The following is a 27,734-nucleotide window of genomic DNA, read 5'->3' as shown; positions in this document are numbered from 1 at the left end:
GTGTGGCTTGAAACGAGGAGCGGAGGAGTGGAAGCCGGAAACTTGATGTGGCCAGGAGTTGTAGACGTGCAAATCAATGCTAACCCGATTCGGACATGGTCTGCGGATTCCCCTCACGGCCCTGGCATCCCTGACTCTCCAGACCTCGGGTTTTTACCATCAACTCCATATTTGCTCAAGATGATAGCGGTTGTATCTGTAAGACGCTCGCATTCATGTGCTCCTGATTGATTTCTCAAAGGCCACGAACGCTCGGTACTGCAGAAACAGCTCTCGATGAACATTACTGGTGGCGTCATCCAATTGGAGGATTAATCCGATATCTTCATCTTGGCAGGTACAACACTGTCTTGGGTACACCACCACTTCAAGAGACTGCATCCTCGCTGTGTAAGGGGAATAGTCTTTGGGTAGACGCCGAAAATTCAGGACCTTTCCCGACTAACAAGTCAGTTGCTAGCGCATGCTCGCACGATGCTCAGATCGAAGCAACACAGCGACAAGCATTGGGGTGGGCCGTGATAGGCAAGATAGATTGGCTGGCGTCATTGCACTGCATATGCATGCCAGGGTCCCAGGGAGGCATATAGGAACCTCACATTCTACCACCCCTCTAGATCTCTATCAGCTCGAATTTGTCACCGCTTCAGGATGCAGCTAAAGCTCTTGCTCCTCACGCAGCTCGTTGCGACAGCGTTGTGCGCAAACACAGCGCCACCCAGCATCTGGAATTACACGTATCCATGGCCAGTACACTACTTTGGACTCACATCGCAACGCGCGAACCTCTCAATGGCATACATGGATGTTCCTTCCCAGAATACCACCCACGCCTCGAACAAGACCATCGCGCTTCTACACGGCAAGAACTTTTGCGGCGCAACGTGGGAGGATACTGCCCGCCGTCTTTCAGCACACGGATACCGTGTCATCATCCCGGATCAGATTGGGTTTTGCAAGTCGTCGAAGCCGTCTGCCTACCAGTTCTCGCTGCAGCAGCTGGCACGTAACACACACCTGCTGCTCCAGAGTCTCGGCATAGAATCGACATATGTATTGGGTCACTCCATGGGCGGTATGCTAGCCACCCGATTCGCCCTCATGTATCCGGAGCAGACGTCGCATCTCATTCTCACGAACCCAATCGGACTGGAAGACTGGAAGGCCCTTGGAGTACCCTGGCGCAACCTCGATGCCTTGTACAAAGACGAGCTTGCCACCAACTACACATCGGTCCGCAGATACCAACAGGCTACCTACTACGTCAACACCTGGAAGCCGGAGTATGACGTGTGGGTCAACATGCTCGTCTCGCTCTACCAAACATCGCCCGAAAATATCGACTTTGCATGGAACATGGCGCAGACAACCGATATGGTCTTGACTCAGCCGATCGCGTACGAATTCGAGCTGGTACAGCCCAAGACCCTCCTCCTGATCGGGACCAAGGACACAACGGCGATAGGAAAAGCTTGGAGCCCGCCGGACGTGCAAGCTAAGCTGGGGAAATACGACGTGCTGGGCAAGGAGGCGGCGGCGAGGATTCCAGATGCGACATTGATTGAATTTGACGATCTGGGCCACAGTCCGCAAGTGCAGGATAGCGAGCGATACCATGCCGCGCTATTAGGGTGGTTGGACGGGTCTAGTCAGACTTGATCAGGCGCTTTTGAATCTCTGAAGCCTCGCCTGGTAGGTAGGTGGAGTCTGCGTCAGTGAGTGAGTGAGTGAGTGATACGCGTTAGTTAGTGAGCAAAGGACGACCAAAGAGTGAATGGTAGACAAGCAAAAAAGAATTAAATTGTTCAAAAGGAAGACTACGACTCGACTCGAACCTGGTGCAAAAAGATAGATAACCTTTATCGACACAGTCCGTACGTGACTGGATCACACCCTGCACGACAGGGTAGACATGCATGAAGACGTACACTACCGGATCTTCCAGTTTTCTATATGAATTATTGCTGTTTTGTTGGGTATATATACTACGATATTGTATTCTTAATTTCAAGAGGTGAAAGGCGTCTGAGTGTGACTGCGCGATTGGGGATTTGCAAACGATACCCGCATGATCATCATTGTTGGTCAGCAAATGTGAGACGAGAAGTGAATCAGTGGCGTGTGTTCAAATGCAGATATAGCAGCACTGTACTTCGCGTTGGCCTTGGTTTCCATGTATCTGCTTGTGGCCACGAAGAGCTCCTCTTGGTGTCGAGACTGCAGGTGATCTCTACTATGGTACGGATATCTGAAGCGTCGCCTGATATGTATGCAAAACATATGCGTAACGATTTAGTGACGTACGTCAATTCGCAGAAAAAAAAAACAGACGAGTGAATGAAAGACGAGCAAAAATATATAGATAAGTCAAAACAAGGGACTGTGGCTTCTTTCGAACCTGGGCAAAAAGAAATAGATCGCCTTTATCGACACAGTACACACAAGACTGGATCACACCCTGCACGACAAGGTAGATATGCAGACTCGTACGCCACTGGATCTTCCAGTTTTCTATTATGAAATGGGCCCAAAGTATTAGATATATAAGCTACCATAAAACGAGTTTGGTTCGGATATAGGTGAGAATGTGTTCGTGATAGCGCGAGTGGGACGTGCAAACAGTACCCATTAGCCTGAAAGCATGTGATGGACGCGTGTTTAGAGTGATATGTTCACATTCACACGTCACGCGATCGAACAAGTCTGACAATAAATATGGAAACTTCATTATGCATATCAGGCTCTCAATGTCCACCGGTACCTAGAATGCTTTCGCATAACTATCAAGTAAGATTCAAAAGACCATCGTACCCCCAGAATACCTTCGCCTAATGATTAAGCACATACTGAAAGACTATGTGACCCCAAGAGGGTATTCAATACCTCAGCATGCATCACTCCGATCCTGCCCATACCACTGACAATCTCCAGGCTCCACTGACGACTCAGTCCACGTAATCAGAGTCGTTCTTGTCGTCATCATCGTCATCATCATCCATCTGGTTGTCCGGCAACAAGGTCTTCTCGAGACGCCCTGCGAGCTTGCCGACAGCCTTGCCCTTGCCCTTACCAGGATAAGCCGCCTCAGCAGCGTCTTCACCCATGTACTCAGCGTCGTCGTTGTAACGCGCAGTCGCCGCCTCGCCTTTCTTGCGCGCTGTGTACCCCTTCTTACGGCTCTTGCGCTTGTCGATGGCCGTGTTGTCTTCGGTGCCGTCCCAAGTAGAACCAATCGCGTCGGCTGCCTCGTAAAGGGTTTGGATGGCGTCCAGTACATCTTGTACTTTGATAACTCGGGGCTCAGATGGCCCGCCGGCTTCCAAGCGTGCTTTCATGGCCGCGAAGAGGAAACCTTCACCCAAGTAGTGCTGGCCGCACAAGGCCTTGCTGAAGATGTCGATCATGGCCAGACACCTCAAGTCATTGGTGAGACCCTTGGTCTTGTCCGTGGTGCGAACGCGCCAGTTGTCACTGATGTCGTTTAGAGTCTTGCTCGCGGGGTAAGTTCGCTTGAGCATAGCATCAGAAACCTTGTTCAGCGCGGCGACAAGTCCCATGACCTCAGAGTGCGGAAGAACAATGCGGCAAATGTTCTTCCTGGCAACGCCATCGCGGCGGCGGAGTTTCTCCATGTGGATACGCTTTTCTGATACCTTGGTCTTCTACAAGTCACAAGTCAGCGAGACATCCTCCAAAAAATTTAATCCGCTTTCTTATAACTTGCCCTCAGAGTGGTCTTCAGTGCACCAGAATCCTTCTCCTCCAGGTACAAAACGACCTCCAAATCCAGGGGCCCAACGACGCGATACTCCTCCCTCAGCTGTATGAGAAGCTCTTCGCCGTTTTGGATGCTGGCGAGGTTGAAGACGTCGGCGTTTTTGGATAAGGGCTCCCCGTTGATGTCGAGAGGCCAGACGGGGTCGTGGTACTGGAATGCGGCTTGGATGGATGCAATCATGTCTTCCCAGGTCATCTTAGGGGTGATGAGGAAGTTGTTCCAGTTCTTGTCGAGGTCGGGGCGGTACAGGGACAGCCTGCGGACTGGGTGTGTGCTTGCGGAAGACATGGTAGAGGCAAGTGTATGTTTGTGGTATGTGATGTAGAGATAGGTAGACGGTTGGATAGAAAGTACAAAGTAGCTCGAAGAAGGATTTTATGGAGACCAAGATTTCTGATTCCAAGGTGAGTGTAACCCCAAGCCGCAAGTGAAGGTGAGAGTACGACTGCAAACGCAGATTCCCCTTGCTCACTGCGTCATTCCCGTCACCACACGACTCCCACTCTCACCAATCCGTCCTCTTACTATAATAAAAATTACTAAACACCTTCGTCAAAAGATGCTCCCCATACGTGCTCCCCTGATGTATCGGCCTCTTCCCGCTCTGCTCCACACACTTCCCCAACGGCCTAACCACCGCATCGAAATTCGGTTCATAAAAGAACGGCACACTAATCCTATACTGCTGCCCCCTATGAATAACCCTATGCATCGTACTCTTCCAAAGCCCGTTCGTCCACCGCTCAATCATATCCCCAATGTTGACCACAAACGCGCCCGGTATGGGATCCGCATTGAGCCACGTCCCGTCTTTGAGCTGGACCTGGAGAGCGCCAGGCGTAGGATCCGTGAGCAGGAGAGTCACACAGCCGTAGTCTGTATGCGCGCCGCATGAGAATTGTTCGATATCGTTGCCGGGGGTGTGAGGGGTTGTCAGGGGCGGGTACCCGATCATGCGCATGACCCAAAAGGACTCGTTGCAGTTGCGCAGAAAGATTTCTTCGTCTTCGGAGCTCTGCGTTGCGTTTGGTGTTGGCGGTCCGAGATCGAGAGCTACGCCCATGGCGTGGACGAGGGCTTCGCCGACTTTCTTGACGTGCTCAATGTAGTCTGTGTACACGGGTTTGAGCTCTTTTGGCTGCTCGGGCCAGAGGTTGGCGCCCTGGAGGCTCTTCACGCTGCCTGGTCCTCCGTCTCCGGGCTCTCGCTTCTCTGCTGGCCAGTCGCGGTACCAGTCGATGGCTTCTTGCATGTCTTGTAGGCCGCCCGTTACGTTCTCGCCGAGCCCCTGGTAACCCCGTGCGCCATCTCCTCCCTCCAGACTCCCGGCGTCGAAGCGCTTGATTTTGTTCTTTTCTTCTAGTGGCAAGGCGAAGAAGTCGCGTGCGAGGCTGATGATTTCATCGAGCTTTGCCGTTGGTATGCCGTGTCCTGTGAGATAGAAGAAGCCGTAGTTCACGCAGGCGGCATTGATGGCTTTGGCAGTTGTAGATTGTGCGTCCTTTGAGGATGAAGGATCTAGAAAAGCTGAAATGTCGATAATGGGCAGACCATCCTGTTGCGCGGCGACGATGGGCTTATCGTATCGGGATCCAGAGTCTGGGGTGGGGTTGAGCTTCGTGGCGCCTCCTGGCGTGTCACCGTTCAACTGCCTGTCTCGCGCTGCCTGAAGGGCCGCGTCCATGTCTGACATGCTGTGTCCCTGCAGACGAATAGCTCTTTTCCAGTCTGAATCTGTTTCTTGACTCAAAGATTGCTGATGAACTATTTGCCCGAACTTGGACAGTATGGCGCTCCTACTACTTTGTGAAAGAACCTCCTCAGCGAAAACCTAGGAACGATGACAAGACGATACAAAGCTGCACGAGATCGGGAATGGCAGAAGCGTGTTGGAGTTGGCAGCGGACGTCGATGTTCGGATGGCGATACCCGATTCAGTCTAGACGCGGGTATTCTAGGACATCATGACAGGGGAGTTTACTTAGACATCACTTCAGATGCAGAGATCACCAGCGGTCATCTTGGCTGTCATTCAATTGTAGTGGTATATCATTTTATCCATCGACAGCCGATCATGTATCACGTCTTGATTAAATACTGCAGATGCCCATAATGCAACAACACCCAATGCTAACTCACAGACCTTACATGATGACCTCGTTGGAAACGTCCTGTACAGTGTTAGCATAATTCGATAAAGCGAATCGGCTGGCTTACCCTCTTCAGCTCCTTGTATGGCAAGCACACACAGTTTTGGACGCGCACTTCATCGGCCACGGCGCAGTCCTTGCCGAGAATGGTGATGCTCTGGACCTTGACGCCGTTCTTGATGACGCTGGTGGTGTGGCTGGTAACGGGGGTGGGTGTGCCCTCGACACGCGCCCAGGCACCAATCTTGCTGTGCCAGCCGATAATGGTGTACAAGACACATGCATCGTGCTTGATCTCAGAGTCTTCGAGGACAATGGACTCCTTGACACGCGCACCAGCTCCAATGACGACACGGGGGCCAATCGAGACATTCGGTCCAATCTTGGCAGTTGGGTCGATCTGGGCGGAGGGGTGGATGTAGACTGGGGGCAGAATGTTTGCAGAGGGGGCTGCGAGCTCTTCCGATCCTGCCTGGAATGCCTTCAGGAGGTACAGGGCGTTGGCCGGCACCGCCGAACCAGCCGTCTTGATCTGGCGCCAGAAGTCCTTGGTCTCGAGGACGAAGAACTGCCTGCTGTCGGCAATGTCGGACAGCACATCCTGCTCCAAGCGGATGACGGCATTCTCCTTGTTATCGTCGTCGTCGTCGTTTTGGTAAAAGGAAGATTCGAGGTTCTCGGAGGAGGGGTACGACAGCAGCCGCGGGCGCTCGGTCCGTCGCTTGATGGCGCTGCGGATGGCGGGGAAGATGCACTCGGTCGCGAAGAGGTAGATTCCGCAGTTGATGAGGTTGGAGATGTGCGACTCGGGCTTCTCGACGTAGTGGAGCACGCGCTTCGTGTGCGCGTCCGAGACAATGCAGCCAAAGTTGGACGCGGCCTCGTTCGCGACCCGCGTGCCCAGCATCACCGCCTCGGCGTCCTTGTCGTTGAAGAGCTTGAGCATCTCGACCAGCGGGAAGGAGGAGCAGACATCGGCGTTAAGGACGAACAGCTTTTCGGGCTTGCCCTTGAGTATGACGTCGCGGAAGTGGTAGAGGCCGCCTGCGGTGCCCAATGCCTGGTACTCGCGCAGGTACTTGACGCTCAGGTGTGGCCAGCTCGTCGAGACGGCGTTGATGAAGGGCTGGAAGACCGACTCCTCATAGTAGCCGACGATGAAGACTTCCTTGATCTCGGGCACGTTGGTGATGGCGCGGAAGCAGTGCTCAATTATGGGGTGACCGGCGACGGGGAAGAGCGGCTGCAGTGGCATTAGCGGGGATGCGCTGGGGCACGGCAATGCGAATTGTCGCGCACCTTGGGCAGTTCCATGGACAGTGGCCTGAACCGCGTGCCTCGAGAAGGGCCGCCGACCTAGTCGTGTAAGCATATATAGTGGCCTGGGTCCCAGGGAGTATATACCAGAATGACGGCCTTGGTGGAGCCTCCCGAAGGCGACTTGGGCCTCATGGCGAGCGAGGGTGGCTGCAGACTCATCTTGACAAACTCTTGGCTGTGATGGTGGGCTGAAAACAAAACTCAAGACCAGAAGAAAGTTGCAGTGGGAGCAATTGCGAATCTGGCCTTCTTCAGGAACCAGTTGGTGGACCCTGAATCCCAGCCCACCGCTGGCGGTGAGAAGCCCCGGCGAATCGGCGAGTCGGCGCGTCGTCAGGTGCAGCTCGACTTGGTCCCTTTTGTCACACGTCTGCGCCAGCATCATCGAATACGAGCAGCTATGCATATACGGCGTCCCAGTGCTAGCGTATTGTTTACCAAAATATTCACATGGATTTAGTCGACATCACTAGACTGCCCGTACCACCACTACTTTCCTACGCCCGTACCACTACTACTTTCCCACGCCCATTGCCAGCTTCTTGTTCTTCTTCATCAGCACATTCAGCTTCTTCTCCAGCACGTCGTGTTCGCGCCTCGCCGCGTGCATGGCCTGTTCCGCCTCTTCCATAGTCAGCACACTGCCCCTTCCCCTCCTCGCATTGCCCCCGTAGCCACCCATGCCAGCCGTTGTCTCGATCGCGTTCATCAGGCCCTGCATGTCCAGTCCACCTCCACTGCCGTTCCCCAGCGTGATGTTGCCATTGCCGTCGAGCCCAAACTCTTGCGTAGACTGGTAGCCGAGTCCAGCACCTACGAGTGCTTCGAGGCCCTGGACAAAAACGCCGCCCAGTCTATCGGCCGCCATCATGCCCATGCCGTCTATCTCTGTGCTTCCCACGGCTCCGCCTTCGACAACTGCCTTAGCTGCCTTTGCGAACCTGTTCGAGTTGACAGACATGTTCGCTGTCCCGGCGCCAGGTGCACCACCAACGGCAGCCATCTCAGGGCGCGGCTGGTTCGGTGGCGGATTGTCTGTCTTGGGGAGAACGTACTGGTTGAGGTAGGCGCCAGCGTCGGCGGGTGTCTGCTGTTGCTGCGGAGGAGGGACTTGCGGCATAGATGCGTCCTGTACGGGTGGCAGGGGGAGATTTGTTGAATCCAGCAGTCCAGAAGAATTGTCCAGTCGCGGCATCTGCTGCCCGCCGTTGGTGTTCAGCTTCTTACCTGCCTCCTTGAGTGCAGTGGCGATTGCTGGAAGTACGTCATTCGAATGAGCTGAGTTTGTCATGTTGTGAGTGTGTGCGGTCTGCTTACGAGGGTGGAAGCGAGCATGGCCTTTGATTTCTTCAATGTGCCGTTCAAGCTCGAGTGCTTTCGTCTCGAGCTCCTCGGTCAGGCCCCAGAAGAACTTGCCGTTGGGTGTAATGAGCGTCCTGCAGTCCGGCTTGCCGTCCTGGCTGTTGAGGCGTACCGGCTTCTTTTTAGCGAGCGCGTCAAGGTCGGCTTGGGAGAAATGCAGCTTCAGGTCAGGAGGTGCAGTCACATTACCATTTTGGGTAGAGCGAGAGGCGTGAGTAAGCGACGAAGAGAGTGGCTTGAAGAACTCGAGCGTCGATACGAGGAGCTCGCCCGTGCGTTGCAGGTCGGCCAGGATTGACTGAGCAGAACTCTCACGCTTCTCCTTGGGCTGTTCGGGCTCGGGCTCGGGCTCGGGTGTTGCTGTTGGCGGGATCTTCGCTGACGAATCTCTGGGTGTCGTCGGCGCCTGAGCAGGTACTTCTTCGACAGCAGCTGGCTTGGGCGAGGCTGGCTGGCTCTTGAAAGCTGCCGCGATAGGCTTTGGTTTGCTTGTCGGCTTCTTCTCCTTTTTCTTGCGGCCGATTATGGGGGCCTGTACAACCTCAACATCCGACTTGGTGTCTTCCAACTGCTCTTCTTCAATCTGCTTCTTTCGTTCCTGTCTGTCTTTCTTGGCTTGAGACTTCGTCTTCTTCCTTACAGGTGCAGTCCCGACCTTGCCGCCAACAGGAGGTGGCGAGCTAGGCCTCGAGAACGATGTTGACGTGACCGAGGCCGTGTCCGATATCATTTCACTTGGCGTGCCTGGTAGATTGACAGAAGCGATACTCGCCTGTCTAGACCGAAGCTTGTCGACGGTTGATACCTGAGGCAGTGACGGCGCTGATGACGCAGACAAAGGCGGTGGAACTTCTGCTTTGGGAGTTGCGACTACACGCAGAGTCCGAGGCGCACCCGCGCGCTTGATTGGCGACCCGGTTGCCACTGCAGCAGGACTTGGAGGCACTGAACCAGCGGACGGGGTTGGCAGTGAACGATTGTTCCTCGATTGCGAGTCTACCTTGGCCGAGCCTGGGGCTGGAGAGCTCTCATCGGCCGGCAGTTTAGTAGCCGCTGTGATGTCGAGCTTGCCCGGAGGCTGCCGCTTGGTCGAAGCTGGAGGCGCTGCACTCGGCCCCGGCGTACGTGCTGTCTCTTTCTGCGGCTCTTTCTTCGGGGTAGTCTGAGTTGCAGGCTGGCTCTTCTTAGAAGCGCCCTTGGACTTTGGCGTGTCCTTGGCAGCTGCTTCCGACACCACCTTCTTCGCATCTGGCGTAGACTTTGGAGTCTGCACGTCTTCTTTGGACGCCCTAGAGGCCTCCCTAGGCGTAGGCTCCTTGGGTGTCTGGGGAACGACGGCAGCTTCTTTCGTCGCCGCTCTCGAGGGCGTTGTGGGTGTAGGCTTGGCTGCAGCGGCCGCTGGTTGAGCTGCTGTAGGGGTTGCTGGGACGACAACGTCGTTCTTCTGCTTGCCCTTGGTGGTCTTGCTAGGCGTTGCATTGACAAGCGGCGTAGCAGGCACGACAGGCACGGCCGGTGTGATGCTTGAGGAAGTAGTCCGAGACATTGGCCGGGACCCAGGGCGAGAGCGTGACTCTTCCAGCACTGCCTTGGGTATGGCTGGCGCTGTGAAGCCAGGCGGTATAGTGGGGGTCGACCGACGAGGCTGCTCAAAAAAGTGGCCGCCCAGCGGAGTGCCCAGAATTGGTCGGATTGGCTCATGGTCGCTGTCGTTGACGAGTGCGTCTACGTTGAGGGACGCTTGTTCCTCTGCACTCAAAGGCGCATCGTCTACGATAACTCGTTAGCATTGTAGCTTAAAGTCTACATCCGAAAGCAAATTCAGCTGTGATGAGTACGGCGGCCGCCAGACGATGGTCAGGGTGTTGACAAAGCTTAAGGTACATCAATTGGCAAAGTTGACTCTCGAACATCTCCGTCACTTGGTGGGCAAGAAAACAGTGAACAGGCCATCTCTCTATTAGAAAGTAAGCATGCCGACTCAGCGGCAGGAGGGGTAGTTACGTACATGCGATGACCATGACGAAGACGACGAGAGAAGCCAACCTTGCAGTGGCAGACAGCGCAATCCACCCAATTATGACAGAAGCGGAGAAAGATGAAAAGGATAGGTGCCGTAGAGACGTGCAGCCCAATCAAAACGCCGGGCATCTCAGTGTCGAAGCACCGTGTGCCGATGCATTCGCCGTAAACCGAAACGCCATGCAGCCATCGTTCGAGTAAAGTACTAAGACAGTATGTCGAGCCAGAGGCCGACGTGCAAAAGGAAATACGACTACCATCGTCCAGCGCCGCCGTAGTTGTTGTTGGAATAGAGAGAAGAGAAACCGCCTTGACCTTGGCCATACAAGCCCTGCCCTGCCATGCCGCCCTGGTGCAACCTTGCCTGCAAGATACTCGGGTCCTGAACATCGGCAAGCCCACCTCCGCCAGAGGAGGAGGTGTTGGCGTGCCTATGCTTCTTACCCTTTTTCTTGGATTTCTGCGAACCAGACTCCTGGTAAGCTCCAGGCGAAGGTCCATAGGGAAAGCTTAGGAGACCAGGGGCAGGGGCAGGTGTGGAGGTGGTGGGGTGTTGATTAAGGAAAGAAGGAAACATTGACTCACGCTTTCCAGCATCAGCTAGCCTAGCCGCACCGTCCATATTCCGACTGCGGAGCAAGTCCTGATACATGGCATCATTGTTGTTCCTCGCCGTCGCGCCAGCCCCGTAGGGTAGACCACCTGTAGCGAAGCCGTGGCCTTGCCCGAACATGCCAGTCCCGCTGACAGGAGGTGTACCAGTGGGCTTCAGCCCAGGAGGCGGCCCTTGCACATTGGTGAAGAACTGCCCACCCAGCTGCTGGTGCTGGGACATGGGGTTGAATTGGTTGGCGTTCTTCGGCATCATCGAGTTTTGTTGGCTCATGAGCTTCTGGTTCGCAACAGGCTGCACGTTTGCAGAAGCAGAGGCGCTGTCGTTGGCGAAACTGAAGCGCGACGTGTGTCTGGCATGGCTGGGAGCATTGTGCTGCTGCTGCGGCTGCGCATTCTGCATGTTGCTGAGGAGATTTGTGGACTGCGTGCCAGACTTGAAGTTGGAGAGCAACAACTGCTGTTGCTGCTGGGGCGTCAGGCCTCTGTTGCTGAGTCCAAGGTTGCTAAAGTCCTCGGCCAGGGGGTTGTTCTGCCCAAAGAGACTTCCGCCAAAACCCTGTTGACCAGGCGGGGCAATCGCATGCTGGTTGAGATGGTTGGTGCTTGTCTCGGGGCCGTCTTCGGGCTCGCCGCCGAGTTGCAAGCTACCGCCCGCCGTTGCCTCGTTGTCTTCGCGCTCGGCTGCAGCAGGAGCTTGCTGGGAGGCTGCCTTTGCAATTGCCTCGGCCTCGGCCTCCCGCTGCAATGCCAGCTCTTTCTCCTTCTTCTCTTTGATGGCACGACGCTTCGCACCGCCGTTGGGATCCAGAAGTTGAGGGAACTCGGTAACGGCCTTCATTTCCTCGTCGGACAAAACGGCACTGGAGAAGACAAACTTGAAGTCCGGCGAGCAGATGACCTTGAGCAGATCGTGGATGCCGTTGTCGCGGGATTTGGCAGTGCGGGCGGCGGGTGCGGGCGCGGGAGGCGGAGTTGCAGGCTTGGATGCCTGTGGAGACTTGTCCTTCTCCTTTTCCTTCTCCCTCTCCTTCTCCTTCTCCTTCTCCTTCTCCTTCTCCTTCTCCTTCTCCTTCTCCTTCTCCTTCTGCTCCTTCTGCTCCTTCTGCTCCTTCTCTTTTTCTTTCTCCTTTTCCTTTTCCTTTTCTTTTTCCTTGTCCTTGCCCTTCTTCTTGGGTGCCTCTGCCGGCTTGGGTGCTTTCGATGCTTGTGCGGGGACAGCGTTCGTGATCATAGGACTGGCGTTGTTCGAAGCGACGGTTGAGCGGCTTGCACGACGCTCCAGCACCGCTTTGCTGCCCCAACTTGCCGTTGCGGGGAGGCCAGGTGCTTCGTGTATCGAGCTCGACGTGTCGTTGCTGTCTTGCCGGTTCATCGGTGTCGCGGCCGCAACGGGTGGACCCTGGTGCGCAGGAGGTGCGGCTCGGGATGTCGACGATTGTGACGGCTGCTGCGTCTGGATTGAGTTCATCATGGAGAGATCCTGCCGGGTAAAGCTGTCATTGTCCTCGCCGGGCTCGTGCAGGAACATGCAGTTGCGGTTGTTGCAGGTCTCGCCGCGGAGGTACGCCGAGCAGTACTTTGTCGTGCCAAACTGTGCTCTGCAGAGACGTAAGCTTGTCACATGGTATATATGCAGGAAGGGTTCACGTACCTCAGTGTCCTCTCACCGTTCTGGGAGCCGTCGACAGCATTGATGCACTTCTCCGCGTCTTCTTTTCGAGCGAATGTGACATAGACGCCAACCGACTGCTGGTGCTGGGCGTTCTCCTTGGCCTTGCTCACAACAATCTTGAGGATCTTGCCGTACTGACCAAAGTAGTCGTCGCCACGGAGCGTCTTGAGCAGCTCGTCTTCGCGTATCGTGGGCGTGAGACCGGTCACGTATACGAGGTTCTTCTGCACGACACGCAGCCCAGACAGGTGCTTGCGGCTGAGCGAGTCGGCTTCGGCCTTTTGCGCTTCCTTCTGCCGTATCTGCGCATTCTTCTTGGCCTTTTGCGCTATGAGCTGCTTGTGCTGTGCCATCCTGCCCAGTGTCAGAGTGCTATGTAGGGAAGGTGCAGGGGACGACGCACTCTTCGGGGGAAATGGTCTTCCACTCGATCGTGGAGTCATCGTACGGCCGGCGACATGCGGGGCACAGTCCGTTCATGGTCGTCTTGATGTTGTTGTAGCAGAACTGGCATATCTGGCACGTGAGTTAGCATGGGGACTCGAGAGGCCTTCACCGAGTTCCGGCAGTGCACACCTGGTAGCCGCAGGGACAGGGCCGGAAATTCCTGTCCGAGAGGTCAAACTCTTCGACGCAGAGCGGGCAGCACTCCTCCTCGTCATCGTCGACGAACTGGTCCTGTTGCAGGCGGGACATGGTGTTGTGTGGTGGTGTGGGTGCGGTCAAAGCGAAAGGGTGGCGCGGGATGTGGTGATACGTGGGGTGAGATGGGACGTCGGTGGCGGCCACAGGGGGTCAGTAAGGAAACCGCTGAAGCACAAATAAACGCCGGCCAGAGAGTCGCTGTCGCTGCAGGAGAGATCCGCGGGAGGTGATGGGGGTTAAGAGGCTGCACCTGCGCCATGGGGACAACAGTTCCGCCAGACGCTACTTACATAATCGTGCATGTTGCGGGTTGAACTGCGAACTTCACGACGTCGTCGACATCACCACCCCGAGTCGCCTTTGCCTGCTACATCGCGTAGCCTCACCACTCCCTCACTGCACACTATGGCTATGCGGCTAGCTGTAGGCCGGCCATTGGGCGCCGCCGCCCGCGCATCCACCTGCTCCCGCCAGGCAGTGCGCACCTTTGCCTCGTCGGCTCTGCGGGCGAAGGAGGTCGCGGGCCCCGAGTCGGAGACGCCAAACATGAGGGTGCGCTGTATCACATCCTGGGGCAGGAACATGGCTTCTAACACGACTGCAGTTTGCTCCCCGTGACGCCCCTACGAAGCTCAAGCGCGACATTGTGAACCCGGCAGACCAGTACAAAGAGAAGGGCGAGGCCCTGCACAAGTACGGCCAGTACATCATGTCATGTCTGCCCAAATACGTCCAGCAGTATGTCCGCCCAGGCCGTGATTCGAGCACTATCTGATGGCAGCCCAGATTCTCTGTGTGGAAGGACGAGCTGACCATCTACGTTCCTCCCGCCGGCATCATCCCCACCTTCACCTTCCTCAAGTACCACACCGCGGCCGAGTACACGCAAATCTCCGACATCACCGCCGTCGACTACCCCACCAAGGACCAGCGCTTCGAAGTCGTCTACAACATGCTCAGCATCCGCCACAACTCGCGCCTCCGGGTCAAGACATACGCGGACGAGGCCACCCCGGTCCCCAGTCTGTGCGATCTCTACGACGGCGCCAACTGGTACGAGCGCGAGGTCTACGATCTGTTCGGTGTCTTCTTCGTCGGCCACCCAGACCTGAGGCGAATCATGACCGACTACGGTTTTGACGGCCACCCACTGCGAAAGGACTTCCCCATGACCGGATACACCGAGATCCGGTACGACGAGGAGAAGAAGCGGATTGTTGTAGAGCCCCTGGAGATGACACAGGCCTTCAGGAACTTCCGTGGCGGCTCCTCGGCATGGGAGCAGGTTGGTCCCGGCGACGACCTCAAGCCCGAGAACGTGAGTCTCTGTTTGCCGCATTATGGTGCCGTATCTGACGAGAACACAGTTCAAACTTCCAACACCAAAGCCAGAGCCTCCCAAAGAAGAGAAGAAATAGAGAGCTTAGAGCATGTGGATTGTATATACCAGCGAATGAACGTGCTATTCAATATCCGATCACCACTGCTAGATATCGTCGTACTTGCCTGCGTGCTCGGTTCAGTTGCGTTGGTTCCTGATTGAGATGTAGCGGCTCGACCACTAGAAAGTCAAAGGTCTGATATACCGTTTAGTAACGACATTCTGCAATAGCCAGAGGCCCAATTGTTTGAACACAACCATGCTCGTATTCTGGGCCCGGTTTCTCGTGCCAAGCAGACCTCGCAATTCGTCACCCAATCAGGTAAGCGCAGTTTAGTGCACCTCATGTCAGTCGTCACCTATTGGGTAAACTTCGGGTCCGCATGGAGTCTTGCACATTGACTACGGCTGATCATGCAAGACATACCACTACGGCTGTCCACGCGAATCTAAAGCTCGCAGGTTTTCACTCGGAACAGTACCCCGCTTTCCCGTCTGCATCACGAGATGGCTGCACTCACGACAAAAGGGCTACAGATTAGTCTTGTTTGGTGCTGCGAGTGGGTATCACGACCAGAGACCTGGAGCGCCTCACAAGTACCCATGCCCAACTTAGACTGCTCCCGACTTCCCGCCAATAGTACGTACCTCCATCCCAGTGGTGGACGCCTCTGTCGTACTGGGCTATCTTTGGGTATCTGGGTATAAAAGCGACCATAGCTCTTAGGCAACATACAATGTTCAGATGAAATTCCACACGCTTCCCTTCTTTGCCTCCACTGCCCTAGCCACCATGGCAAACACTACCACCACAAAAATCGAACCATTCAGTCTCTCTGCTCCCCCAGGAACTGACATCTGGCGCAAGGCTCCATCCCACAACGCTTTCAATGCGTCGACTCACCCAGCTCAGCTTGCCACCTACGACCTCAAGACATTCCAGCGAGCAAAGCTTGCCTTTGAGCTCCCGCCCGCAGACCAGCTTCGCCAATACGACCAGGCCGGCCTCCTACTGCATGTTACCAAGCCAGGCGTTCCTGACAACGAGACAAAGTGGATCAAGACGGGCATCGAGTTCTACTATGGAAAGCCGTACGTAGCGACCGTGGGCTGCGATGCCTGGGCTGACTGGTCGCTTGTTCCTATGCCCGACTTCAAGAACAGTAGTAAGCCTGGGGCTACCATTGAGGCGAGGAGGGAGAGGGATGCGCTTGGGAAGAGTCTCTGGATTTACTGGATTGTCAAGGATGAGAATGGCAAGGAGACTGAGAGACGCCCGTTGAGGGAGGTCAACTGGGTGTTTGCGGATGAGGAAGGCTGGAGTGTGGGTGTCGCGGGGTATGTGTGTCGGCCGACCAAGGATGGGGGAGAGGAGTTGCTTGAGGCGGAGTTCAAGGAGGGTGTGGAGATTGAAATTATCAATTGAGTAGGGGACAGTCGCACGGGGATTTGTATGGTACGTAATGATGTCAGTTGTATTTGGCTTGGGCTGATGAGAGCAGATTGTTTATCAAGTTCACTGGTGTATCTTTGCTCAGTGTTATACAGAATTGATTCTTGTAACCCCATACAAGTTGCTTCTCATGCATTCACACAAAGTACAAGGCTGTGACCATGTCTACTACTATCGTCGTCTGAAACAGCCCCTGGTTATATCAAGGCCGATTCATCAACCCGCCTTTCACTTCTGGTAGACACAAGCGGCGCATAAACGGAGCCACAGCTTTCCGTATTCACCAAGAATACTACCGCGACAGCTGACCTCTAACTCTGGCTACAAGTATAGATTCCCCTAGGCTGCAGTTCTAACACCAACTCCTTTGTCTACACCAATCGGCTTTCAACAACTAAAGCGAATAATCAACACAGAAACACGTATCCGCAAATACCGCGACCATGGGTCAAGTCCAGCTCTACTGTCCATCCACGAGGAAGACCGTCGACAAATTCATCATCGGCGCGTTCCAGAATCTCGACCAAGTACTGCAAGGCGTGCGACTTGCGCTCGATCTCAAGTACGCAGCCCTCTACACCATCGAGGCCAAACCGATCTACGAACCCAGTGCCCTCGAGGACGATGAGCGTATATTGGTAGCGGCAAGTGCGGAGGAGACGATGTTGCCTGACGCGCCTCCCGAATGGATTCTGTACCACGGCGAAGAGGGCGACGATGTCGACCCGGATACCGAAGGTTATGGCCAAGAGTGGGATGTGAGTATACATGACGCCTAAACAGAAGCAAAGCTGCTGACCAAGACCAGACGCTATCCGATCATGAGAAATGTCTACACATTACCAGTCTCAACGATCAGAAGCCCGAGACCCGCAACAAGCTGCGCATCACGCGTCCCTACACGTCGGTCGAAGCAGACCTTGTCTCCATCAAAGCCAGCAGACCAGACATTGGACTTGCTGAGGACTACGCCCACATCGAGCGACACTGGGGTATAACCGCCAAGCAGTTCCTCTCCGCCTCCATGAAAACAGGATCCGGCCCAAAGTTTAACCAGAAGCTCACGACTACCTCACTCATAACCGCCATCAGCATCCTGTCTAGCTTCACCCACGGTCAATCCCGATTAGCTCTGGAGGTACTAGACGAGGCCATCGCACTGCGCACCCAAGATGAGCAGCAGGGCGACAAGGATCCCGCCTTGCAGACGCAGGATGTACTCAACGCGATTGCCATTGTGTATGAGCGGGCGGATCTTATCCCGGCTAACTTGACAAAGGCGAAGAGTGGGAAGGCGAAGGAGCGTGGGAAGCGAAAGGCGGCCAAGGAGAGGAAGAAGTCTGCTGGTCTGTCTAGCACGTCAGTGTAGATTTAGACTGGCTGCTTCGAGGATGGTTTCGAGGGCTATAGAGAACTCTTGGGTGAATTGGGATGCAGACACGTTTACAGAGGCGAATCAGGAGTGTCGAGTTACGCGGTGACAGCTACATGTAAGGTTCGTAGTATATATGGCCCCTGAGAGTAGCTCCGATAGCAATGCACTATATACTGTGACCATGGACTTGTCAAGGATCTGTTTGCCCAAAAACCGCGTATGATGGACGTGTAACTATTTCGTCGTAGAGGTGTTCATATAATGCAGAATGAGTATCAACGTGGACGTACATCAGCGTCTTATGGCAGATCTAAGTTTGAGTTTGTCTCTTGGATGTCCTAGTAAATCACTACATCGACAAACATGCATGACTGTATATCTACCCTCCTCGGCTCGCCACTCTCTTCAAGATATTCAGATATTTCAGAATTGATCTATCCCGCTTTGCATCACTAATTGTCAGTTCTACAGCAGAAGCGTCTCTAAATCAATCAATCACCATGTCAGAAAACGAGCCCCTACAACCTCGAGTAAAAAGCCTCTTAGACAAGGAGATCTCTAGTAAGTACCCCAAGAAAGACAGAGCAGCACGTTTCTGACCAACAACCGCCAACCAGCTATCTGGTTCACAGCCAGCCTCCCAAAGCTCTCGCACAGCGAACGAGAAAAATACGTCAGTATGCTCCGCACGAAACTGCAGGAGAGCCTCAAAAAGAGAGAAGCATTAAGCAAACAGGCTGACTGTGTCATCGCCGCAGTGGACGCGCCAGTCGCAACTCTGAGGCAACAAGATGAGCCTGACCAGCTGGGCTTGGAGCACGCGGAAAAGGTCTCGGAGGAGGCGAAACGAGAGGTCATGATCGACCGGTTGGTACACGATGCTATGCATGAGGGTTTGGAGGCGCTGCTTCGCAAGGTCGAGGACAGCATATGGGGACAAGCAGCATAGAAGTTTGGAGAAGAGACGACAGGACAAGGTATGTGAGACGAGACTAAAGGACGTAGTGAGGATTCCTAAGCTGCAGGATTAAAGAACGCAGACGGTTTGGAAAAAATATATGTTGAAAAAAATGCCACATTACAGTGTTACCTACATCTCCGTTTACAAGATTCGCCGATCCATGCTGTCCACACACGTTCACGCCGCCTGAGCAGCTCGCAACCCCCCTCTTTGTGCCGTGATCCGACTCCGTACCTCACTCTGCTTGACCTCCAAATGCGTCCCCGTCCTGCTCTTCTCCAGCGACACCAACCCCGGAGAGGCTGCGCCAATATAGTCTTTAGCATCCTTCTCAACCACACCAGGAGTGGAGACATGTATACCCTCGACCATGACCTTCTCGTCATCTGGAATCTCCAGAGTAGTTTCCGTGATCTCGGGTCTCCTTGTGCCAAAGGGCGGGTCGAAGCGCTTACGCAGGGTTTCAATCATCTTTCCGAACCAGAACCAGTTCAGGCCGTTGAGGATCACGTTCGAGGCGAGGTAGGCGCTGATGAGCCACAGCGGGACGGTCTGGTCGTCGGCGAACCGAAGGACGTCGTTCTTGAAGCCTGCATTATTGAGCGTCGTGTTGTGTGACAGCTTTCCGACGTCCGGGTCTGAGCGTGCGACTGCGCCGGCGGTGTAGGCGTGGTAGACATCGGTGAAGACGCGTACCGACTGGTATGACCCCCACACGATGCGGCAGGAGAAGAAGGTGCACAGCAGAACTATGCCGTTGACGAGCTGGATGGTGCTGCCCGTCATGCTGAGTTTATCGCAGAACCAGTGGATGTTCAGAAAGGGGGAGGAGAGCTCGTAGAGGATAAAGGTACACGCGTAGTAGTTCACAAACGGACGCTGTCGCACGATCAGTATTCACACAGCTCCCATGTGCTCCGAAGAGCACCGCTTTACACTTACGAAGCCCAGCGAGAAGACGGAGAGGGCGCAGATAGCATGGAACAGCATGCCGATACCAAAGGCCTTCACATTCTGCACTGTGATTACCAGATCCCACAGGAAGTAGCCGCCTGCGAAGGCCTGGATTAAGCCAGACGCCCCAGTGTATCCATGTACGCGCTCCGTGGCGTCCATCTGGTTGAGCTCCCTGTCCGTGAACATGACCCACAACGCCATGCTGCAGATGAGCGTGCTCTGGACAAAAGACACAATATGCACATCCCAGTTCAGCTTGGTTCGCGCACTGAACTGCGCGTATATCCTCGGGACGAAGAGACGCGAGACAGCGGGGGCGAAGTAGCGGAAGGTAACGTGGTAGAGCGTGAACGCTGCCATGACCTCGTGGAAGTGCAGCGGTAGCGTCTTCAGCGAGAGAAATTCGGCGACGGGCTCTACATATTTGACGAGGCCCTCAGGCCGCGGAAAAGGAAACGGATCGCGCATCGTTGCAGTCGTGTGGGTGTAATATCGCAGAGGGAGGTAGAGGTGTGAGGTGTGATGTCAGGGTGCACACGGGCAGGGGTAAGGGGCGGATCTGGCCTTTCCGAGGAAGCAGCGAAGCAGCCGACGGCGGGGGCAAGGCAAGAGAGTCTTTATAGTTGGGTAGATAAGAAGCCCAATGCCGCGGCGGCACAATGATGCACGCCGCTTGAGGATGCCTGGTAAAGGTGCGGATGACGACGAAGCGTGGAACCATCCGCGCTTCTAGGCCGAGATGCGATTAGCGAGCGAGCTTCATCACGCTGCGCATCAGACACACGACACTCTGATATCCACCCTGACATGTTTGCACCGTGTCGGCATACAGCCACGAGACCACGTCATGTTGTGATAGGTTTCATATGTCTACATACAGGACACCGCCACAAGAGGCGTCATGCCGCGACGGCTACGGACAGGCTCCACTTCCGTGCATCGCCCCTCCTCGCCCACCGCTGTGGTGTAGTGAGCTCTGGTGTCTGCGAACGAGGAATGCAGAAGTCACTTGAAAACATCAAGCCGAACTTTTTGAGCGAGCCAGCAGTCTTTGCACAGATCATTCCTCAGCCTTCCAGCGTACGCTTCCAGGAAGAGCGCTCCGACGTACGATGTTCTCTCAATCCGATCGAGAAGGGCGTAGAAGTCTTGTAGGTTCCTATAGCTGACGATGCGCTTGCTGAGGCTCGGAGAAGTTGTGGTGGTGGTGGTGGTGGTGGTGGTGGTAGAATGCCTTCCTTGCATGGCAGAAATGGCAGCGTGAATCGGCGAGACAGTGGTCGTGGGGGTGTTCGAGGAAGCATTTCCACGCACAGGCTCTTTTTTGGAAGACACCGGCGATGTGAGCAGGCCAGAAGTAGGCCTCGGTCGTTCAGACGGGAGACGGCCTGTTACTTCGCCTGCTTCCCGCAGCTCATCAACGCCCAGTTGCATCGCAAACCACACCGACCACGATGCTTCTGTCAAGCCGTCTGCCACGAACAGAAGTTTATGGGCGAGCATCATTTCATGCTCATTGCAGTAGGGATAAAATCTGTTCATCTTACTGTGTCTACCCTCTAGATGTACTGGGTCGTTGACGACAGGCCGGACGCCGAGCGCGTTGTTGATCTTGGTGTTCAAGAGTGCGTTGAGTTGCGGGTCGTACACTGAAATCGGACCACGTTCCCAGGCAAGCCGCTCGGCGACCAGGAATAGCTTGTGCATATGAGCAGTCATCTCACGCCTCCCGCCGCAGACGAGACAGCTGAGAGTTGGTTTGGGCTGGATGTCGCTCCCAATACCATGGTGAAGTTTGGACCACGAATCGTACGGCATGAGACCAAGAGGATACGGCACCCAGTGGCCGCTCTGGCCTACCTTGCTGAGAGGATGTGGTTGATACAGAACGGTAGGTTTGTATGCCGCTGGTACTGGTTTCTGACTGGAAAGAAAGCCATTTGCTCGCAATGGTCCTGGGGTTCCAATGGGCACCGCTCTCGGTCTGAGCCGTGCGCTGGATGCATACGAGTTGAAGTCTGGTGAATCTAGGAGCCGGCGTATGCTATAAGTCCCCATGGTGGGCTCACTTCTCTCCTCGGATGCGGTAGCTACGGAACTTGCATCTGACATCTTGGATCTCTTAGAGCCTTCAGAGGCCGTCAATGTCAGATCAGCTGGACGCTTGCGTGAGTTGGAAGCCATGGCGATGGTAGGAGATGAAGCTGGAGTCGAAAGAGACACGAAAGGAACCTGAATACTTGGTAGTCTATTTGGGTTCTATTAGGAGGATAGTTGCAATGGCTCTTGATTGTTTCGCAGAAGCGCTGTGTAGTTGTAGATGAGTAGTCAAAGGAGATGGACAGGAACTCGTAAATCGACCTGTCTTCTCGGGAAATTCCCGGTCGCCTTTTCTTGCGTTGCACAGCATCGCCATTGTACGCGTCGAACTCACTTCGACGCGTAAAGGAAGTGAGAGAGGATGCGGGGCAGGACGCGACGTACGCGACAGACGCATGCAGGGATCAAGGATGCTCAAAAGTTGGGAAAGCGCGAAGCGGGACAGAGGAAATGATTCGACCGCATCCACATGTCACAGCCATGAGGGCCATTCAGCGGTCTCTTCGAGGCAATGCCCCAAACCCGAGACCAGCTATACACAGCAATCCAACGCCATGTCGAACGAGCTCGTCACGCCGAACATACACACGGCCCGCATTCGCACCGAAGCCCACAATCGACATCAAGCACATCCGCCAGAACCCAGGCCTGTACGAGCAGAACTGCATAGACCGCAACTATGCCGCACACAGCAAGTCATCGTGGCGCATCATAGAGCTGCACGAGCAATGGCTCGCGCTGCAGCAGAGCAGCCGGGAGCTGCGAGAACGCAACAACCGCATTCGAGCCAGCCTGGCGAGGACAGCGTCGCGCGCTAAAGATGCAGAAAGCAAACCGGTAGCCCTCAGGGAAGGCATTATCAGCGAGGCAAAGGAATTAAAGGCCGAGTTGAGCTCCATCGAAGCACAGGAGTCACAGATCCAGGAACAGATAGACGGCCTGGCGCAGGACCTGCCCAACTTGAGCAGCACACACACGCCAGCCGGCACGGAAGCTGACGTGCTTGGCTACATAAACTCACGCCCACAGAGCAAGTCTCCAAAACAACAGACTCGCAAGTCGCATGTTGATATCGGACAAGAACTGGGGATACTCGACTTCTCAGGCTCGGCGCAGACTTCGGGATGGGGCTGGTACTTTCTCGTCGGCGACGGGGCGATGCTGGAACAGGCCCTCGTGCAGTATGCGCTGAGTGTTGCTCGGAGGAAAGGATGGAAGGCGGTTGCGCCCCCGTCCCTGGTGTACTCGCACATTGCATCTGCGTGCGGGTTCCAGCCGCGGGACCAGAACGGCGAGCAGCAAATCTACGCCATCGAGCAGTCGGAGAAGGACAAGGCGAAACCGCAGTTGGCGCTTGCCGGCACTGCAGAGATACCGCTGGCGGGCATGAAGGCCAACCAGACTCTAGAGGAAGCGGACCTGCCTTTGAAGACGGTCGGCGTGAGCAGATGCTACCGCGCTGAAGCTGGCGCAAGAGGAGCCGACACAAAGGGCCTGTACCGCGTGCACGAGTTCACCAAGGTCGAGATGTTCGCCTGGACACTGCCCGATCACACGGGAGAGGATCACTTTACCACTCCAACGGCGCCAAGCTCAGAAGCAATCTTTGACGAGATGCTGTCAATCCAGAAGGAGATACTCGAGGCGCTCGGGCTGCACTGCCGCATCCTGGAAATGCCCACAACAGACCTCGGTGCCAGCGCGACAAGAAAGATTGACATTGAAGCTTTCTTCCCGTCCCGAGAGAAGGATGACGGATGGGGCGAGGTGACGTCGTCGTCCATGTGCACAGACTACCAGAGTCGACGGCTGCAAACCCGCATGCGCGTCAAGGGAGGCAAGCTGGAGTTCCCGTACACACTGAACGGCACTGCACTTGCTGTGCCCAGAGTGCTGGCCGCCATACTGGAGAACCACTGGAACGCACAAGACGGCACGGTGACGATACCGGAGGTGCTGCGGCCCTTCATGGGCGGGCAAGAGAAGATACAGGCATAGCGCCACGAAGCAATGTACAATCGTGTATTATGTATATGTTAGACTATGATGTCAGGCGGTTCGTTGCACAACTAGTGTGCGGCGCGACAACACTCGAGAGGTCCAGTCGCGCTGTGGCCGACGGATGTTTACCAGACGACGCAGTTCCCCTGCATCAACCTTGAAAGCTTCGGATGATCCAATGCTTCGATCCCCCTGTTTTGGCCGCGAGATCCCAGCTGGCGGCCATCGAGGCTGACTGCGTTTGGCCCGGCTAGGTACGGCGATTGGCGCACAGCCTCCAGCCTGTTCGAGCGTGCATGGGGCCAGGTGCATGCGGATGGCGGGCATGTGGACAGTCGCCACACAGCCACTGTTGTCCACTGCTGCACGGCTGCTGAAACATTTTCTCAACACTGCACATGCATCGCGAAACAGCAGAGCGTCCCCTGTCGCGCTGAACCGGTTCTGGCCCAGGTCCACCTTTGGCGCCATCGCATTTGTGGTGGGGTGGTTTTGCGGGCCATTCTCGTCTACGGCGTGCGCACCCTCCAGCCTCAACCAGCATCAACAACCAGCCTGCCTGCACCTAGAGCTGCACCGCTGCGTGCACACTACGCAACACGCAGCATTGTGCTGTCGCCACACTCCCGCCCCCGCACTCTCCAGCCATCTCGTCGAGTGCGATATTCGCGGGCACGCATCGTCGTCGCGAACCACGCCGTCGGCCACCACTCCTTCGGCCTCCCCGAGCACAACACCAGCACAGAGTAAACATCGCGGCGCATGGTTTCCTACCCAGACTCGACGAGCGCCGAGCGCTCACTGCCCATCCGGCGTCCATCGTCGGTGGTGTCCCACTCCTCGCGCGCGTCGACCGTCCGCAGACATCGCCAGCACCGGTCCAACGTTGGGAGCCCGTCGCTAGCCCCCCAGAATGAGTTTCCCGTGTTTACGCACACGGGCGACGTCGAAATCGTCATCAACAACGGCCGGAAGCAGATGCGCTATCTGCTGCACAAGCTGATTCTGACGCAATGCTCTGGCTTCTTCGAGGCTGGCACGAGCGACGAGTGGGCGACGGCCGGCGACGTGACGAGTGCCGGCCCCAGCAACGGCACCGCCCTGTCGAGGATACCATCGGGGTCACGGCCGGAGCAGAAGAGGAAATGGAGGTACGAGATGGACTGGGGCAGCGGCGACGACGACCTGCCCATGCTCGTGCAAAAGGTGCGTCGTTTACACGTCCATGGGACTATATACTAACGAGCATGCAGAAGAACCAGCCTACAATGTTTGGCGGCGACCCGAGTCCACCTCCACAGCCGCCCAATGCGCGCAACAAGCCTGCGGCACCGCAGTCGGGCTTCTTCCGCAGCATGGCCAACTTCTCCACCCTCCACGTGCCAGCAGCTCCCGCTCCCGAGACCGACCCTGACGACGACATTTTCCGAGACTACGACAACCTGTTCCGCATCTTCTACAACTACCCACCCGCGCTCGATGCCGTCAACATTGCCAATGCCTACGTAGAGTGCAAATCGCTCCTGCAGCTCGCCGACATGTACGACGCGCTTGGTGTCATCGGACCGCGCGTAGACCACCATCTGCTGCGCTTCCAGGGGCGCCTGTGGAAACAGATAGCGAAATATCCCCCCAGCTATCTCAAGCTTGGCTACATGGCACGGAGCAAGGCCATCTTTGCCGAAGCCATGGTGCACGTCGTGGGACAGTGGCCACAGGGCATCAATCAACTGCGCGGCCAAATCGCCGAGCCCGTCATCGAGCTGATAGAAGACAAGGTGGACGAGATGGACGAGCTCAAGGCGAAGATTGAAGTCAAGCTGTTTCGCCTGTCGCTCACGACTAGCCGCGGCGAGCGTGTCAGTCCGTCGAGCAACTGGCTGGACTGGATCGCAGTCTCGCTGTTCCGGCAATGGCTAGCGGAAAACACCACGCCGCCCCCAGCTCCGATCCTCAAATCACCACGGCCCCAGAACTCACGAGACGGAGCGCCGCTGCCAGCCCCGCCCGTCTTCAATACAGGCCGCATCTTCCGCCTACTCGGCCAGGCTGGCTCGAGCTACCTCAACCACGACGAGTGCAAGCGCTTTCTGCGCCTGAATCCAGACCAGTACAACCGCGACAATCTCAAGCGGTTCGAGCGGCGAATCGACGAGATCAAGAACAAGGCCAAGGACGCAGTAAAGCCGCTGATGCGCAACTTTCTCGAGCTCGACCTGCGAGAAGGCGGCCTGCCCTATCTGACGTGCACAAGAATTGACCCGCAGGACTTTCCGTGGGACGACATATAAGAGTGGAGAGGATTGAAGATTGGACTGGACCATCTGGCGCTTTTGATCTATTTGTTTTTCGCCGCGGGATTTTGGCGCTACGATACCCTAGGATGTTTGCACCACCACACTGTTCTATTGTTCCATTTCCTTGAACGATTTGATGAGACGAGAGATAGAGGGAGACGGTAATTTATGTAGAAGAAGGAAGGATCGAAAGTGGATGCTGGCCATGTGCTTTCTTCTTCCTTCATGGGAGATGACGGATAATCGACGCTTTTAGAACTTCCATGTGCAATGTGATGCTCCCTGCATTTGATACCAATATGCGTGGTCTTGCCGAGGTCCAAATCTTCTTTTCTCATAATAGTAGCAAATTGCTTTTGTCTGTCATGCACCAGAGATAGGAACGAGACTGCAGCCGGCATCCAAAGGATAAGGCTTGTACTGTCTGCCGTCATGATCGACGCCGTTCCCGCGCCACGCCGAAGTAGCGTGTGGGGGGGCTGGGACGAATACGGTGGGTACGGAAGGAGATAGGGCACAAGGAACGAAGACATTACCTCACCTTCACATGATATCGGCAACGAGGAACCATGAAGCTATCGAGGTAGCTTTGGTCAAGGTCGGCGAGGTGGCACAGCTATCTACCACTTGGTAAACAATGTGTCAAATGTTGTGTCCACTTTTTCGACAGTCCTGACACGCTTCGATCGGACGCAGGGATGGTGATCTACTTCTTTTCCACTTTTACGTGGAGTCGTGGAGTCGTGGAGTCGTATGCAGGTACAGTGTCAGAGTTGTACGGCTCTGAAGCACTTCCTTAACACCTACGTACTCAGTCAATTCAGTCAACACCACCTCTTCCAATTAGGTAACCATACCGTCACAGAAAAAGTCAAAGACTATCTACAGCGTCGACCTTTCATTCAATCGAGTATTTTTTTTTTCAATAGCCGTTGTGGGGATTCGACCAACAAACGATCCCAACGTCTCGGTAGCATATACATAGCTCATCTTTCCATCTGCGCCGACGGGCTGAAGCTGCCCGAGCCATGGATTGCTTATGGCGGAGCAATACTCGAAGCCTTATCAGATCTACATACACACTCAACCCTAGCACCATGCTAGAACTATCCTGACGTTAATCAGGACTCCACACGTAGCTTTCCTTTTCTGCACAGTAGGGCACTGCAGGTAGCCGAATAGAGCACAACTACAACCCGAACAGGGACCATATGCCTCTATGCGGACTAAGTGGTACTGTCAAGGCGCCTCGGCCGATGGGGGTTGTAACTAAGCCTCATGTCGATCTTCGAAATGGGTAGACTGGGTTGGCGAGGCGAGATGTCGGATAGACGGCGAGGAGTGTGGATGTTTGTGGGATTTGGTGATGAAATGGACAAGTGTAGGGAGACGATAGGGATGTGATCGACATCTAGGACGTGGGAGGATGGTTGCAGACAGACTTGACATGGAGGAGCGAAAGGGGGGAGGACGTACAGAGATGGTATATCGTCTGTGAAGGAAAGCAAAAGAGATCCACTGTGCCATAGTCCAGAGACATATAAGACACCTCTTCCTCCCTCTACAACAGAATCATCATCACAGTCAATTCATCTTCTACAATCACATCTTCAATACACTACTACACCCCAAACCAACCACCCAA

The 27,734-nt window shown here is 55.2% G+C and overlaps 11 protein-coding genes across 11 annotated transcripts; 7 read left to right on the top strand and 4 right to left on the bottom strand.

Moving 5' to 3' along the window:
* The first annotated feature begins 157 nt into the window (after window positions 1-157).
* On the top strand, window positions 158-1,781 carry ACET3X_001818 (uncharacterized protein). Its single transcript, XM_069447152.1, has 2 exons — window positions 158-390; window positions 454-1,781. Exon 2 carries the CDS (start codon window positions 652-654, stop codon window positions 1,657-1,659), a length of 1,008 nt encoding a protein of 335 aa, XP_069312060.1. The 5' UTR covers window positions 158-390; window positions 454-651; the 3' UTR covers window positions 1,660-1,781.
* Window positions 1,782-2,945: 1,164 nt separating this feature from the next.
* ACET3X_001817 (uncharacterized protein) lies at window positions 2,946-5,462 on the bottom strand (the record flags this gene model as incomplete). Its single annotated transcript, XM_069447151.1, has 3 exons — window positions 2,946-3,646; window positions 3,748-4,041; window positions 4,496-5,462. 3 exons carry the CDS (start codon window positions 5,460-5,462, stop codon window positions 2,946-2,948), a joined length of 1,962 nt encoding a protein of 653 aa, XP_069312059.1.
* Window positions 5,463-5,922: 460 nt separating this feature from the next.
* ACET3X_001816 (uncharacterized protein) lies at window positions 5,923-7,407 on the bottom strand (the record flags this gene model as incomplete). Its single annotated transcript, XM_069447150.1, has 4 exons — window positions 5,923-5,949; window positions 5,996-7,171; window positions 7,228-7,284; window positions 7,333-7,407. The coding sequence occupies 4 exons, from the start codon at window positions 7,405-7,407 to the stop codon at window positions 5,923-5,925; spliced, it is 1,335 nt and encodes a 444-aa protein (XP_069312058.1).
* Window positions 7,408-7,762: 355 nt separating this feature from the next.
* ACET3X_001815 (uncharacterized protein) lies at window positions 7,763-13,615 on the bottom strand (the record flags this gene model as incomplete). Its single annotated transcript, XM_069447148.1, has 6 exons — window positions 7,763-8,502; window positions 8,566-10,380; window positions 11,218-12,845; window positions 12,899-13,273; window positions 13,323-13,435; window positions 13,496-13,615. 6 exons carry the CDS (start codon window positions 13,613-13,615, stop codon window positions 7,763-7,765), a joined length of 4,791 nt encoding a protein of 1,596 aa, XP_069312057.1.
* A 281-nt stretch (window positions 13,616-13,896) lies between these two features.
* On the top strand, window positions 13,897-15,081 carry ACET3X_001814 (uncharacterized protein). The gene is made up of 4 exons (XM_069447147.1): window positions 13,897-14,116; window positions 14,169-14,302; window positions 14,351-14,882; window positions 14,932-15,081. Exons 1-4 carry the CDS (start codon window positions 13,970-13,972, stop codon window positions 14,980-14,982), a joined length of 864 nt encoding a protein of 287 aa, XP_069312056.1. The 5' UTR covers window positions 13,897-13,969; the 3' UTR covers window positions 14,983-15,081.
* Window positions 15,082-15,738: 657 nt separating this feature from the next.
* Window positions 15,739-16,371, top strand: ACET3X_001813 (uncharacterized protein; the record flags this gene model as incomplete). The annotated part of the gene is made up of 1 exon (XM_069447146.1): window positions 15,739-16,371. One exon carries the CDS (start codon window positions 15,739-15,741, stop codon window positions 16,369-16,371), a length of 633 nt encoding a protein of 210 aa, XP_069312055.1.
* Window positions 16,372-16,841: 470 nt separating this feature from the next.
* On the top strand, window positions 16,842-17,767 carry ACET3X_001812 (uncharacterized protein; the record flags this gene model as incomplete). Its single annotated transcript, XM_069447145.1, has 2 exons — window positions 16,842-17,156; window positions 17,207-17,767. 2 exons carry the CDS (start codon window positions 16,842-16,844, stop codon window positions 17,765-17,767), a joined length of 876 nt encoding a protein of 291 aa, XP_069312054.1.
* A 506-nt stretch (window positions 17,768-18,273) lies between these two features.
* ACET3X_001811 (uncharacterized protein) lies at window positions 18,274-18,722 on the top strand (the record flags this gene model as incomplete). The annotated part of the gene is made up of 2 exons (XM_069447144.1): window positions 18,274-18,334; window positions 18,391-18,722. The coding sequence occupies 2 exons, from the start codon at window positions 18,274-18,276 to the stop codon at window positions 18,720-18,722; spliced, it is 393 nt and encodes a 130-aa protein (XP_069312053.1).
* A 189-nt stretch (window positions 18,723-18,911) lies between these two features.
* On the bottom strand, window positions 18,912-20,159 carry ACET3X_001810 (uncharacterized protein; the record flags this gene model as incomplete). The annotated part of the gene is made up of 2 exons (XM_069447143.1): window positions 18,912-19,613; window positions 19,677-20,159. 2 exons carry the CDS (start codon window positions 20,157-20,159, stop codon window positions 18,912-18,914), a joined length of 1,185 nt encoding a protein of 394 aa, XP_069312052.1.
* Window positions 20,160-22,271: 2,112 nt separating this feature from the next.
* Window positions 22,272-23,789, top strand: ACET3X_001809 (uncharacterized protein; the record flags this gene model as incomplete). Its single annotated transcript, XM_069447142.1, has 1 exon — window positions 22,272-23,789. One exon carries the CDS (start codon window positions 22,272-22,274, stop codon window positions 23,787-23,789), a length of 1,518 nt encoding a protein of 505 aa, XP_069312051.1.
* A 371-nt stretch (window positions 23,790-24,160) lies between these two features.
* On the top strand, window positions 24,161-26,447 carry ACET3X_001808 (uncharacterized protein). The gene is made up of 2 exons (XM_069447141.1): window positions 24,161-24,998; window positions 25,046-26,447. The coding sequence occupies exons 1-2, from the start codon at window positions 24,555-24,557 to the stop codon at window positions 26,081-26,083; spliced, it is 1,482 nt and encodes a 493-aa protein (XP_069312050.1). The 5' UTR covers window positions 24,161-24,554; the 3' UTR covers window positions 26,084-26,447.
* The last annotated feature ends 1,287 nt before the right edge of the window (window positions 26,448-27,734 follow it).

The sequence above is a fragment of the Alternaria dauci genome, chromosome 1, assembly GCF_042100115.1.
Source record: "Alternaria dauci strain A2016 chromosome 1, whole genome shotgun sequence".
Classification (NCBI taxonomy): Eukaryota; Fungi; Ascomycota; class Dothideomycetes; order Pleosporales; family Pleosporaceae; genus Alternaria; species Alternaria dauci.
Note: the sequence above shows the minus strand (reverse complement) of the source record. Positions and strands in the feature narration are given on the sequence as shown.